The 13,744-nt window shown below is 55.9% G+C and overlaps 1 protein-coding gene across 1 annotated transcript in view; it reads left to right on the top strand.

The window, feature by feature from the left end:
- ANKRD11 (ankyrin repeat domain containing 11) overlaps positions 1-13,744 on the top strand; it is a 131,540-nt gene that overhangs the window by 105,753 nt on the left and 12,043 nt on the right. Inside the window, exons 4-7 of the mRNA XM_066557707.1 lie at positions 163-301; positions 10,111-10,281; positions 11,352-11,555; positions 13,583-13,725. Coding sequence (XP_066413804.1) covers positions 163-301; positions 10,111-10,281; positions 11,352-11,555; positions 13,583-13,725 — 657 coding nt within the window. The remainder of the gene's footprint in view (positions 1-162; positions 302-10,110; positions 10,282-11,351; positions 11,556-13,582; positions 13,726-13,744) is intronic.

The following is a 13,744-nucleotide window of genomic DNA, read 5'->3' as shown; positions in this document are numbered from 1 at the left end:
TTCTCTGGTGCTGTTAGAGCTTTGTGTCATGGTGGAGGCTGCATTGGCAAACCCACAGCAGAAAGGGAAGGGATGTTCTATGAGGCCTGTGCAGGATTTGGGGAATCAGGTGAGCACAGTGTGGAGAAGGCTCTCGTTGACCTGGGTCTTTTTTCTTTCCAGGATAAAGATAAAGTTTCTCTAACCAAGACTCCAAAGTTGGACCGGAGCGATGGCGGCAAAGAGGTGAAAGAGCGAGCGACCAAACGCAAGCTGCCTTTCACTGTCGGAACAAATGGAGATCAAAAGGACTCGGATACAGGTACAGCAATGCCACATCCCACCCTCACACCCTGGCTGCTGGGGAGCACACAGGGTCCAGAGTGCAGCCAGTCCGTAGGGAAGTGTTGTACCAAATTCCCCGTGTTTTTTGTTTGAAGGAAGAGGCACGTGGACAAGGGGCTGGAGAACCGCTCTGCTCCACATGTGCACATCTGTTCTTAGTGATGTTTGTAGGTGGACAAAGCCATGGCTGTGTGAGGAGACCCCCCTTCTTTCAGCTCTTGTGTGTTTTCCTTGTTTCTGATTATCCCAGTTCAGGAACTGTGGCTGGGACAAGCCATGGAGCAGGGCCTGCTTGTGAGAACTTGGAAAACAAGGGAGTAAAGCTGAGTAGTCTTCAAAAGAAAATCACCAAGTAGAATCTGGTCAAGCAGGTCAGTCTTGTAGCAGAAGAATGGCTGGTGCAGGAGGCTCCTGGATGGGCTGTTGGATTTGGTAGCAGTTGGGAAGAGCTGCCACAAAGCTTTGAGCATGGAGAAAATGATATTGTTTGGTTGTAAGGGGCTGAGCTGTGGATTTCTGGGCAGAGGTTTGTGTGGGTCCTTACTGTCCATCCATAAAAAATGTGCATTTGGAAATGGTTGTGATAAAGCTAAAGTGGTTGTGTAAAGAGATAAAAGGGGCTAAAAGTTGGGAACGTGCTTGAAACTGGCCCAAGGGCTGTGTTTGGTGGTGCTGTGTGGTGAGCCTGGCAGGTGGCCTGACGTGGGACGTGTCTCCTCTGCTTCAGGAGTCAGGAGGGCAGATCTGGGAGGGCCAGGAGTGCCACTGCAGCAGTGAGGACTGTTCAGGGGCAGGACACCTGGTGGTGACGTGTCCTGAGAGTGGCCCAGTGTCTCCACGGGTTTGTGTTCCTGAACTCCCTGTCTGGGGAGAGACTTTCCAAACGTTCATTAATTCTCCTAAACCTGTTGGCCATTTGCAAGGTTTTGGGTTGCTGTGGTGTCTCCCTTGGGGTGTCACCTTTGCAGGAGTGGCTGGGGCCAGGCAGAGCTGATGAAGCAGAGCTGGAGCTGCTCTTTGTCAAGGGTGTTTGTGCCACCTTCAATACTGGGTTGAGAGCTGAAGCCCAAACTCGCTGCAGGGCTGTCTGACCCTCGTGACAGCTGGAATGTCATGACAGGGATCTGCTTTTCCCAGGGCTCCAGGCTCTCTCTGGCTGCAGAGATGTTGGAAATGTTTGCACTGGCAGCAGCAAGAAGGAAACCAAATGCAGAGGAGAGCAGAGAGAGCTGCTGGGAGAGGCTGTGGCTGCTGGGTGGGAGCAGCAGCCCATGAGACCCCCCCTGCTCAGGGCTCCCCTGGTACCCCTGTGCTTTTGCAGCCATGTGATTCTTATCTCAGACACGTCCTCTCCTTCCTCTGCAGAGCTCATCCTTCTGGGGAAGTGGGTGAGCTGAGGGATAGCAGCAGCCCAGCTCCCAGAGGAGACACAAAGGAGTTCATGACACCCATTTAAAGACAAACTGGGCTCTCACAACCTCTGGGAAGGTGTATGGGAGGTGCAGGTAACCTGTTTGGTGGGAACTGGGGAGGAAGTGACTCAGCCACTGGATTGGAGATCCCAGCAGCAATCAGTGTGCACAGTCAGACTGGTGCTTAGCAGGAGCCTGTTTCTCTTCCCTGTCATCGTTCACTCCAGCAGGAATCCGATGCTGGAGATGGGAAAAGACTTAGTGGAGATAGGAGAAGACTTCCTGGCACCTTGCTCTGCTCTTGCACCACCCCATTGCAACTGTGGGGTGTTTCAAGCCTGTGTGGTCTTTGGCCTGCTCGAGGTAGAGGCAGGTACAGACGTGTTTGTGGTGCTCAGGAGCTGCACGTTCTGGGGTGGAGGGGTGCCCCCAGCTCTGTTCTGGTGCCATCAGTGACACCTGGCTGAGGACACAGGTGTGACGCACAGGACAGGCTTTTGTCTGGAACAGAGGCTGCTGTGCACCCACCCTGTGTTCCTGCAGGAGGGGGAGGCTGCTGCTGCTTGTTGTGCTCCTCAGCTCTGCTCCCAGCCCTCAGAGAAGTGGGATTGCACCATTGCTGCTGGCTGACCCCGGCTGGTTTATGTAACCTGCTCCTGCTTCCCAGGCTGTGTCCATGGGCTGCTGTGTGTGCGTGAGGGGGTCTGCCAGGATGTTCCACAGCCATGTGGAATTCAGCTGTAAGGACGTGGGAGCTGGGAGCTAGCAGAGCTCTCTCCTTGCCTCTAGTGGGGTATTTTTCTCCTCTTCAAGTGTTTAAACAATAGTGTGGATCCTCATCCTGATGTGTTGCAGTGACTCATTTTCCTTAGCACGGTGTGTGTTGCTTTTTTCCCGGATGGCTCTGGCTCAGCCTTGACGTAGGTGCTCCATATCTGGGGTGAGAAACATCAGAGGTGGGTTTGTCTCCCATGCAAGGGCAGCACAACCTGCCCGGACCAGGTGTGGGGCAGCAGCTGCTGCTGCAGGATGGTTTTGGGGTAGATGGGATATTGGGAAGGAATTGTTCCCTGTGAGGGTGGGCAGGCCCTGGCACAGGTGCCCAGAGCAGCTGTGGCTGCCCCTGGATCCCTGGCAGTGCCCAAGGCCGGGCTGGACAGGGCTTGGAGCATCCTGGGATAGGGGAAGGTGTCCCCCCATGGCAGGGGGTAGGACGAGATGAGCTTTGGGGCCCCTTCCCACCCAAACCATTCCAGGATTCTGTGGGCTCCCAGAGGCACTACTGGCCAGCACTGTGCTGAGCCCATGGTTTGGGTACAGTTGGTTCAGAGCTAAATCTTTTAAAATAATCTTCCTCAAAATGGTTTCTAGAGCAACAATTCTGGCTCTCAGGTTCCTCAGAGTTAACTAAATAAACTGTCTTTAGGAAAAAAAAAATGGCATCGAGCCGTGAGCCTCCAGACTGTGCATGTTACAGCTCCAGCACTGTGGGAGCAGCATCTCTGTGCCTCAGACTTCTCCTCCTTCCCTCTCCTTCCCTGGTGTGGCATCTCCCCACATGCACAGGCGCTGCCCCGAGCCTACGTGCAGCCCGGCAGCCGCCGAACGAGCACAGCCAGCTCTGCTCCCTCCAGCAGCGTGCCAGGCTGCCTGCAGCTCCCCGCGCCGGGAGGGGGCTTCAAACCAGCAGCCCCGGGTAATTGTGGCATTAACAAACACCCAGAGAGGAGCAGCAGCAGGGAGAAGGGAACGCTCCTGCCGGGCAGGCACCTGGCAGCAGAGGTGGGCACGGGCGGCTGGCGCAGCGGTGCCGCGGCTGCGGCGCTGAGCCACGGCTGAGTCACGGCTGACTCAACGGCACCAGACTGCCGGCGTGGGGCCGGGCACTCCCCACCTGCCTCGGGCTCTGCCACCGTGGATCCGCACCAACAGGTCCCTGCTGCACAGCGGGACAGGCAGCGCTGCTGGGAGGTGCACGGAGAGCACAGTTCCCCGTGCCCGCTGCTCCTCAGGAGGGGTTCCTTAGCTGGATGTCACGCTATCGCTTGAGTCCTTGGCTTGAGGTGCAGCTGTGGATTCCAGGCCTTTAGTCATCAGCAGGGAGAGTTGGGGCTCAATACAAATCTCAGAGCACGCTGAGATAATTTTGGCCTCTGACAGCTCTCCCTGGGAGCTGGGAAGGCCTGAGTGAGGCTGGGTCAAAGCTGGTGGTCCCCAGCAGTGCTGGGGGCTCTGCTCTCCTTGGGGTCCCACTGCCTCCCTGGGTGCCCAGCTCCCTTCCCTGTGTGCTCCCTCCCTCTTTGTCCAGCTCTCTCCCTGTGTCCATCTCCTCCCCTGAGTGCTCTTGGAGGAATAAGGGAGGGAGAAACCCCACTAGCTCTCCAAGCTGGTCTGTGCATATCAACCTTTCTGGGCTCAGAGGGCTCTCCTGGTGCCCAGGGCTGATTCCAGGGGCTTGTGGCCAGCCAGGGAGGTGCTGTGGTGGACGGGGGCCAGGGTGAATATGGTTGGCAGGAGCTGGCCTTGGAGCTTCAAACTTCTTCTCCCTAATCCCCCGAGGTTGTTACGTGACGCTAATTAGTAGGTTAGAAAATGCTTGATGAATCAGCTGACCCAAACCATCCTCTCCTGGAGCCGGCTGCTGCTTGCCTAATGCTGGAGTGTTTGGAGTGACACGGCATGGGAACGGGCTCGTTAGTCCCAGCTCGGCGAGGCTGGCCAGGGAATCCGTGAGAAGCAAATTGCTGGCTTATTAAAAAGGGCATCTGCACCCCACAGTGGTGTTTGTGCCGTCCCCGGGCCTGGCTGCGCTCCGGTGTGTGCAGCTGGGGGTGCGCTGCAGCGGGGCTCTCTTTGCCTGTGTCATTTCAGTCCTTTTACTAAAATAGTAAGAAACTGTTCTCACCTAGCAACCAGGGAGAGAGTGAATGTCAGAGCTTCTCCCTTGCTAGCTGGGCTCCATAATGCCGGTACAGTGTGCAGAGCCTGGCACACACCAGCCTTCAGATCACCCTGAGAAACTCCCCGTGTGCAGCAGCCATCTGGGAAGGGCTGCGCAGAAAACCAGGTCGTTTTATGACGGGAGCTGCCATAAATCTCCCTCCTCCCCCCTCATCACCTCCTTAACATGCAGAGGGAGAGGTTGCAGTGTGCTCTGTCTCTGTGAACCAAAAATCTATCAATGATGGCTTTTTCCTTAATACAAGAGCTTTTATCAGCGCTGTCTGCAGAGTGTCCTGGCCCCAGCTCCGGGAGGAGAGGGCTGGCCAGAGCCTTCCTCCCCCGTCCTCCCTCCTCCAGCTCTTTCTATTTCGTGGGAAATGAACGGTCTGGACTTGAAAATTGATCTTGCTCTGAATAACTCACTTTTAACATGGAGATTGTTGTTTGTGATGAAGCCTCTGGGTTCCTCTCACAGCATGTTGGGAGCCAGTGGCCGCTCTGTGAAGGAGCTGCTTTTACACATCAGGGCACAGCTGTGGGGTCTGGCCCACAAGTGTAGGGAGAGCACCTGGATTTGGACCACAGGCTGTCACACAGCATTAAACCCCTCTAGTCAAATTGTATTTTAAAATACTGCAGCCAGTGGGGTTGGGCCCTGCAGATCCTCATCCCCGGGGAGCCCAGCTGAGCACTGGGGATGGTGGGCTCAGCTGCACACTGACATGGTTATAAAGGGGCTTGTTCCTTCTGCTGGCACCTTTTCTCTGCTCCTGACTCACAGCCAAGGTCTCCACTATCCTTTCCAGCAGTGTGGGATGAAGCTCTGGCTCTGGTCCTCCATCCTTCAGGTGGGAACGAGCTCCCCACTCTATGGGAGCAGCTCAGGGTGCCTTCTGTCAAGGCAGACCTTGCTTTTCCTCTTGTTTTCCTTTGTGGCACTAGGTTGATAAACCAAATCAGCTCCTGGCTGTGTCCCTGGTCTGTTGTGTGCAGTGTGCCCGACATCTCCTGGTGCCAGAGTGTCCCCCCAGCCCAAGCCGTGTTCCTCTGCATTCCAGGGCTCTCCTGCTCACCCTCCTCACTGAGCACTTCACCACCAAGTGCTCTGGTCTGTCCTGCTGCCCTCTCTTGTTTGTCCACCTGTGCCATGGTGCTGCTTCTGCCACCTCCAGCCTTCCCTCAGCCTGCTCGTCCTTCAGTTCTGGAGCGCCCCAGAGCCTTGGCGTGTGGTGGGACCGTGCTGCTCTCACTCCTGAGCCAGGGGCCCACATTGCAGGTGCCCTGTGAGCCTGGGAGTGCATCCTCAGGGCTGGACCTGCTCTGCCCTGCTCTGAGCCGACATGCTCCAGAAGGTTTCATGCCCTCCAAGTTGTGCAGCAGGAATGAGTCACTCTTACGCAGGCCGGCCGGGCTGGGGGGAGCGCAGCCCGCCTGCTCTCCCAGGGGTGCAGTGCAGTCTCTGTTGCTGTCTGAGCCGCTCTAATTTATTCCTATTGATCTCTGGTGGTGCTGGCTGGGCTCAGCAGCGCCTGCAGAGCCCCTCTCGCCGCTGGGGCGGCACTCGGCGTGGCCCAGACGCTCGGCACGAGCTGCTGCTGCTGCTGCTGCTGCTGCTTCGGAGCCGGTATTTTTCCTCAGGGTTCCACCTCCCGTGCGTGTGTTGTCATGCCGAGCAGCAGGAGCAGATGCTTTCTGCATTACAGGGTGTGCTGCGTGCGTGGGGAGCGAGGGGCCGCGCGGCTCCGGCGTCCCCACGACCTGCCACAGTCACACCATGTGTGGAGAAACCTCTGAGAGGTTTTCCATCACCGCCCTGCTCTCCTCCTGCTCCTCTCCGTTTCAGCTGGGGCTGGGTTCAGCCTGTGTCTGCACACAGAGCCAGCCCAGCAGCACTGAATCCCTCTCCATCTGCCCTGGGATCCTTATGGAGCTGCTGAGGTGCTTCCAGCAGCCCTGGATTTGTGCTCCCCACTGCAGCACTGCCTGTAGTCTCGTGTGGGCACCAGAACCACCCTCTGGGTGATGCTCAAACCCTTTGTCCTGGGAGTCTGCTCCTGCTCAGCCTTCACAGCCTATCGGGCTCGGTGTGGTGAAAGGCAGGAGCAGTTCCCAGCTCAGCTCCTGCTTTCCCCTTTAAGCTGTGCACGCGGTTCCTGCTGGCGTCAGCGCGAGGGAAGAGCCGAGCAGGATCCCCGAATTAAACCAGGGCTGGTGCTCGGGAGGTTTGCAGAAGGGCTGGAGCAAGCAGCAAACAAGCTGCTTTAAAAATAACTGCATGGAGGTGTGGCTCATCATCCTGGGCTCACAGAGCATCCGTGGGCTGCCGTGGTCTTCTCCCACTGGGATCTGTGTGCACGGTCCAGCCACTGCCAGCACTGAGGGCTGCCTGCCTGCACACCCCCCGTGTCGCTAGGGTTTGTGCTTGCTGAAGGGGTTTTAGTGTCAAATAAGCTTTTTTTCTGTCAGCCGAGGTGGGTAACACTGAGAGAGTTTCTCTCCAGGCACTCTGTGTTGCTGCAAGCTGTTCCAGAGGCGCAGTTATTTGGAGGCACAGGAGCAGCCTGCAGGAGCCAGCAAGCTGAGATCTCTGTGCAGGGACACCTTTAAATCTGCTGCAAATCTGATTCTGAGTAAAATCCTCTGGGCTGAAATAACACACGTGCAGCTCTGTGAGCCTGGAATCAGCCAGGGCTCTCACCCTGCCGAGGCTCAGGATGGGAAGTGGATGATGGGAGCAGCTCTGTCTCCATCCTCTGCTTGCATTTCAGACCAAATTAAGGATCTTGCTTATGTGGTCCCTCCACGTTGCCTGAGGATTGTGCCAGGCAGGGAGCTGGGGGCTGCCACGCTGCCCGTGCCATGGAGCCATAGAATCATGGCACGGTTTGGGTTGGAAGGGAGCTTAAAGCTCATCTCCACGCCCTGCCTTGGGCAGGTACACCCTCCACTGGACCCTTAGGGTAGGGTGTCACACCAGGTTGCTCCAGGTCCCATCCAGCTGGCCCTGAGCCCTTCCCACCAGGAAGCACAGGCCCGAGTCCTCGGCTGCCTCCCCATAGCGAGCGAGAGCGCGGCAGCCGCTTTCCAATTTATTTTTATCTTGTTGATCACATGCTTTGTAATGTTAAATGTTCTGTGGAGGAGGAAATTTCTGCAACTGCAGAATGAATAGGAGTTTAGGGGGGTTTCGGTTGAACTTGATAATCAATTTTTGCAAATCCCAGGCTCGTGCTGACAACCTGCAGCAGCCAGGGGATATTAATGAAAATGTTCCCATTCTAATTGTGGCTCTGTACGTGCGGAGCAGCCCTGGGCATCGTGTGCTCCAGGGACTCTGCTTGGTGGCACCAGCCAAGATATGACCCCTCAAGCTTCTTCATGCCCGGCTTTGGGGCATGGCTGGATGTGACCAAGGCTGGAGGAAGCCAGGCCTGGCTGAGCAGGGTTTAAGCAGCTTGGAGAGGTGCTGCACACACGGGTCAGGTGTCCCTGTGTCCCCTGGCAGGACACACAGCACAGCAGCGTGGCTCCTGGAGCCACCTCGGCAAAGTTGTCTTCCCGTAAGCATGCTGGATTTTAATTTTATTTTAAGCCATTAAAAAACTGTCCTAGGATCTGATTTCATCTTCCAGCTCTGTTACAGCTGCCAGGATGACCAAAATGTGGTTTCAGAATAGACTGGGATTCGCCTTCAATGCAGACATGTTTCCAGGGCTTGCATTTCATAGAATTATGGAATGGTTTGGGTTGGGAAGGACCTTAAGACTGATCTCATCCCACCCCTGCCACAGGCAGGGACACCTTCTGCAGCCTCCAAGCCCTGTCCAACCTGGCCTTGGATGCTTCCAGAGATCCAGGTGCAGACACAGCTTCTCTGGGCAATGAGCAGAGGGCTTTGAAGAGGGGTGGCTGAGCTCTCTGGTTGAGAGGTTCCCTGGAACTGTCATTGTTTCCTAAATGTGCAGGATCCCAGTAGCAGGGGTGGATGGAAATCACCTGCACCAGGTGGCACTGAGCAGCAGAGGCTGGCAGCTCTGTGCACTGTGCCCAGAAGAGGTTTGTGGAGCTGGCTGCGCCTGAGCCGTGGAGCTGAGAGCGGCAGGAGCAGAACATCCCCACCCACTGCTGCCCTCCTCTGCCAGAGACCTTTCCTCAGCTGCACTTTGGGGGTGAAGGAAGAACCCTGTGCTGTGGGGCACAGTCTGGTGGCCGTGTGTGACCCTGTCCCTTGGTGGTTCCAGCTGACCTGCTGGACTTTGTGTGGAGGCACCAGAGGCTCCACCCTGCTGGCCATGTGCCCGTGACCCACATCTAGTGTGACACAGGGGCTGAGCAGAGCTGGGGAGAGGCTGCAGCATTGCTGGTTTTTATTAAGGTGAAGGTACTGAGGCACCTTAACATTGTCCAGAGCAGCTGTGGCTGCCTTATTCCTGGCAGTGCCCAAGGCCAGGCTGGACAGAGTTTGGAGCACCCTGGGACAGTGGAAGGTGTCCCTGCCCATGGGAGTGGGACTGGATGGGCTTCAAGGTTCCTTCCCACCCAACCATTCCATGGCTGTGTGACTGTGGTTTGGGGGTGCTTGCTCTTGGTCTCTCAGTAGAAGCTGCCTTTGCAGCTGGATGATTTAGGAGACCAAGTATCAGGCTGGATTTGGGATGACAAGCCAGGCACTTCTGAGATTTCTTCCTCCCCTCCCTTGTGTTTGTTTGGGATTTTTTTAGAGGGTTGCAGAAGACCTGAGGGGAGGTGGGTGTTCTGGGCCAGGTGGGAGCAGCCACTTTGGGAGGAGAGGACCAGCCTGGTGCTGCCCACACCTGTTTGACTGCAGCCTCCTTGCTATGATGATGATGATGATGATGAGATGGGTGTGATGGCCACATTTCTGAGCTGCCAGCCTGTATCTTTCATTCAGCTCTCCCTGTTGATGCTGTTCAGTGCCTCCAGCTGGGTCCATGCTGTGCTGGTGTCAGTCTGAGTAGGCTCCTCCAGGCACCCTGGCATGGGATGGAGGCTCCTGAAGCAGGATGGGAGGTGCAGCTCTGGGTGTGGCCCCTCAAAGGGTCTGTTCCCTCTTTCCTCTGCTGCTCTTTGGTGGTGGAGGAGAATGGGAGGCTGTTGGAGGAGCAGGAGTGGGGCATGTCCTGGCTGCACCTTCACTGCTGTGGGCCTGCGTGGCTGCTCCAGGTGCCAGTGCTCCCACTGCAGGGATCCAACAGGGATCACCCACAGGGATCCCTCTCTCAGCACAGGGATCCATCCATTACCACAGGGATCCATCCATCCCTCAGCACAGGGATCCATCCCTCACCACAGGGATCCATCCCTCCCTCAGCACAAGATTTTCGGATCTGTCAGTCCCACACTCAGACAGGAGCGTGGCTTTGGGCTCCAGTGGCACTGATGGCTTGTGTCCTGTGTCCTTGTCCCACAGAGAAACAAGGTCCCGAGCGGAAGAGGATTAAAAAGGAGCCCGCCACCAGGAAGCCGGGCCTGCTCTTCGGCATGGGCCTGTCGGGGATCCGGGCTGGGTACCCGCTCTCCGAGCGCCAGCAGGTCGCTCTCCTCATGCAGATGACAGCAGAAGAGTCTGCAAACAGCCCAGGTGAGACCGGGGGGTTGTTCTGAAGGGTGGGCAGGCAGGTGGGAGCTGCAGCCAGAGGCACCCAAATGTCCGGAATTCCCGGTTCCCGGGCTCTCCAGAGGTCCAGCAGGACTGAGCTGCCACCCCTGGCATGGTGCAGGGGGGCTGCTTTGCTGCTCTCTGGGGTCTCACTCCTCCCACAGGGCTCTGCAGGTGTGGTGTCACTAGGATCTGCTCGTGGCTCTGGCTGCCTTTCCTTTTTCCAGGGTCCCTCGGGCCCAATCCAGGCACCCCCAGCCCGCCCTGGCTGCTCAGCTGGAGCTTTGCTTCCATGGGAGCCTCCTCCACCTCAGCTCTCTGTTTCCCACTGACCTCTCAGGCTATATCAGTAAAGGAAGATTGTGAATGAAGACAAAATACTATCCTCTGTAGGTTTTTAATGTTTCTTCTCTTGGAAGGGGATAAGATGTGTAACCACCACAGCTGTAACTTGAGGTGTGGAGCAGCTGGAATGTGTTTACCATGGATTTTGTGTTCTAGTAATTTTTATCTGTTGCAAACGTGTCCCCCCCATTTTTGGAGGCTCTGTGCTATCCATGTACTCACATCCACATCCTACACACAACACTGCTGCTTTTAGCCAAAAAAAACACCAATTTCACTGCTTATGTTGCTGTTATTTGGGAAAACAAAAAGGGAAAAAGCTGCAGAGCATTCCAGCGTTCTCCCAGGAAATGCAGTCTCCTCCCAAGGCCATCAGGCCTCACATGTGCTTGGTAAAAGGCCACTTCTCTCGGGAGCTGAGGTTTGAGGGTAAGGAGCTGCATTGTGTGCTCCCAGATCACGGGATTGCCCACAGTGTTTGCCAGGACTGCAGCTCTCCAGTGGGTCTGGCAGGCCGAGATTCCCATCTCTGTGGGACACACAGGCTGCCCTGTTCACATCCACTCCAGAGCCTGGGTTGCCTCTTGCTGCCTTGTGGTGAATGTTTCGGGAAGAGCCGAGACCAAACGTGATGCACGAGCTCCCTCTAAGGGCGTAGGAACTCCACGGAATGGCACTCCCTGACGCTGTTTCTCTCCTCCCTGCAGTTGACACAACACCAAAGCATCCCTCTCAGTCTACAGTTTGTCAGAAGGGAACTCCCAACTCTGCCTCCAAAACCAAAGATAAAGTAAATAAGAGAAACGAGCGAGGAGAGACTCGGCTGCACCGCGCTGCCATCCGCGGGGACGCCCGGCGCATCAAGGAGCTCATCATCGAGGGTGCAGATGTCAATGTGAAGGACTTTGCAGGTAACTGCCCAGGAATCCCAGCTTTCTTCCCACCTGGTTGCATGTTCCACCTCCAAGAACGACTCCCAGCAGAAAAAGTAGTTTGTTTCTAACATGGGGTTGCGCCTTGGAAAGAGGGGATTTGCCAAAAATTGTGATTTTGCTCTTTGAAGAGAAAAAAGTCTTTTTGCCCCTTAAAAAACAAAACAAATAACAACAAAAAGCCACATAAAAAATCCCCCAAAGCATCAGTTTTCTTGTTGGAGCTTGGGAGCAGAATTCCCGGGCTGTGCAGTCTGCTCGAGGTGGTGAAGCTGGGCTGGGCAGGATCCAGAGAATCCCTGGAGCTGTTGTGGCTCCACACCCCAAAACTGACCAGGCCACTCTGGACTGTTTCCTTCTGCTCTTCCATGGTGGGGGGCCATGTTGGAAGTGTGGAGGATGATTTGCAAAGGGAGGTGGGCAGGTTTAGCTCTATTTTTACTTAAAATAGAAGGAATTACATGCACAGAAATACTGCTGAGAGTGGGTTTGTGAAGTCAGCTCTCTGGAATTGGGGGGCTGATGCCTGTGAATTTTTGGGAGTTGTTTTTAAGGACTGAATGTGGGGGTGCTGCTGATGGAGAGGGAATGTGAAGGGCAAGGTTAGGCTTCCACCAAACACCCAGGCTGGAGTTATTAACCATCCTGACCCTCAGCTCAGGAGTATTGCCTCCTCCTCCTCCTTCTCCTCCTCCTCCTCAGCAGTGCTGCCAGGCTCCTGCTTAGGGTGGTGGGATGAGATGGGAGCAGCCCTGAGTCCTGCAGGGAAAGGCAGCCATGGGATGCTGGTGAAGGGGTGATGAAGGTGCCATTCAGTGGGGCTGGATCAGCCTTTCTCCAGCACATCCCAGAGCTTGACTTTGCTCTTTGCTGTTCTCTTCGCATGATTTCGGGGCTATAAATAGGCATGGCTGTTCCTCCACCCGTATGATTAATCCCAGTGCCAGACTGAAGTATCAGTTGTGATTAATTCCAGGCACAGGTGCCCCCTCCAAAGGCTCCGAGTGAAGGTAACGGAACGCGCTCCCACGGCGCTATCAGCAAAACACCGGAGCAGCCGCGCTGCCAAACTTCAAAACAGGCTCTGCTTAAAAATAGGCTGTGGAACACGATAAAATAGTTTGTTCTGTGCTCTTCAGAGATTTGTTTGAGAGCTGGAGCTGCCATTACTGTGGAGAGGCTGCTGCTTGGTTTCCCCCCCAGCCCAGGCCGGTGTTCCTGTGTTTGGAGAGCACACAGAAAATCTGTGTGGGGGCTGTCTTGAGCCCTGTCTGCAGTTCTGAGCTCAGGCCTGGTCTGGGCACCAGGGTTTCCCTTACAGAGGGCTTGGAACCTAAAGCCAAACCTAAAGGAGCTTAAGAGAAGGCTTGGAGAGGGGCATTCCACAGGACCATAGAGTGGCAGAACAAGAGGGAATGGCCTTAAGCTGACATAGGGCAGGGTTAGATGGGATGTTAGGAAGAAATTCTTCCCTGTGAGGGTGGTGAGGCCCTGCCATAGGTTGCTCAGAGAAGCTGTGGCTGCCCTATTGCTGGAAGCATTGAACGCCAGACTGGAGGGGACTTGGAGCAGCCTGGGATAGTGGAAGGAGTCCCTGCCCATGGCTGGGGGTGGGAATGGATGAGCTTTGAGGTCCCTTCCAACCGAAACCATTTCATGATGGTATCAAGGGGAACAGATTTAAGACCTGCTTTCACATGACATCAGCAATTCTCCTTATCTCCCATATAAAACTTCCAATTTCCAGGGGCTCTGTCAGGTCTGGCAGATGCTCTGACTGTAGCACATGCTATGACCAGAGGGAGAAGGGGGATTGATGCTGTGACTGCCTGGCAGGAGTAGCAGGGCAGAGCTGCAGGTTCCTTCCTGCTGCACCACAGGGATCCATGCAGACACTTGGCCATCAGAGCAGCACAGCCCTGCCCAGGCTGCCCCTGCAGGCTTTCCCCATGTCTCAGTGTCACTGTGAGGGTGGTGCCATGTCCTGAGTGTCCCTGTCCTTGCAGGCTGGACGGCGCTGCACGAGGCCTGCAACCGGGGCTACTACGACGTGGCCAAGCAGCTGCTGGCGGCGGGCGCCGAGGTCAACACCAAGGGGCTGGACGATGACACCCCCCTGCACGACGCGGCCAACAACGGCCACTTCAAGGTCAGGGTGCTGGCACTCC

Source organism: Molothrus aeneus, chromosome 11 (genome assembly GCF_037042795.1).
Source record: "Molothrus aeneus isolate 106 chromosome 11, BPBGC_Maene_1.0, whole genome shotgun sequence".
Lineage (NCBI taxonomy): Eukaryota > Metazoa > Chordata > Aves > Passeriformes > Icteridae > Molothrus > Molothrus aeneus.
This window is presented reverse-complemented; position numbering and strand designations above follow the sequence as displayed.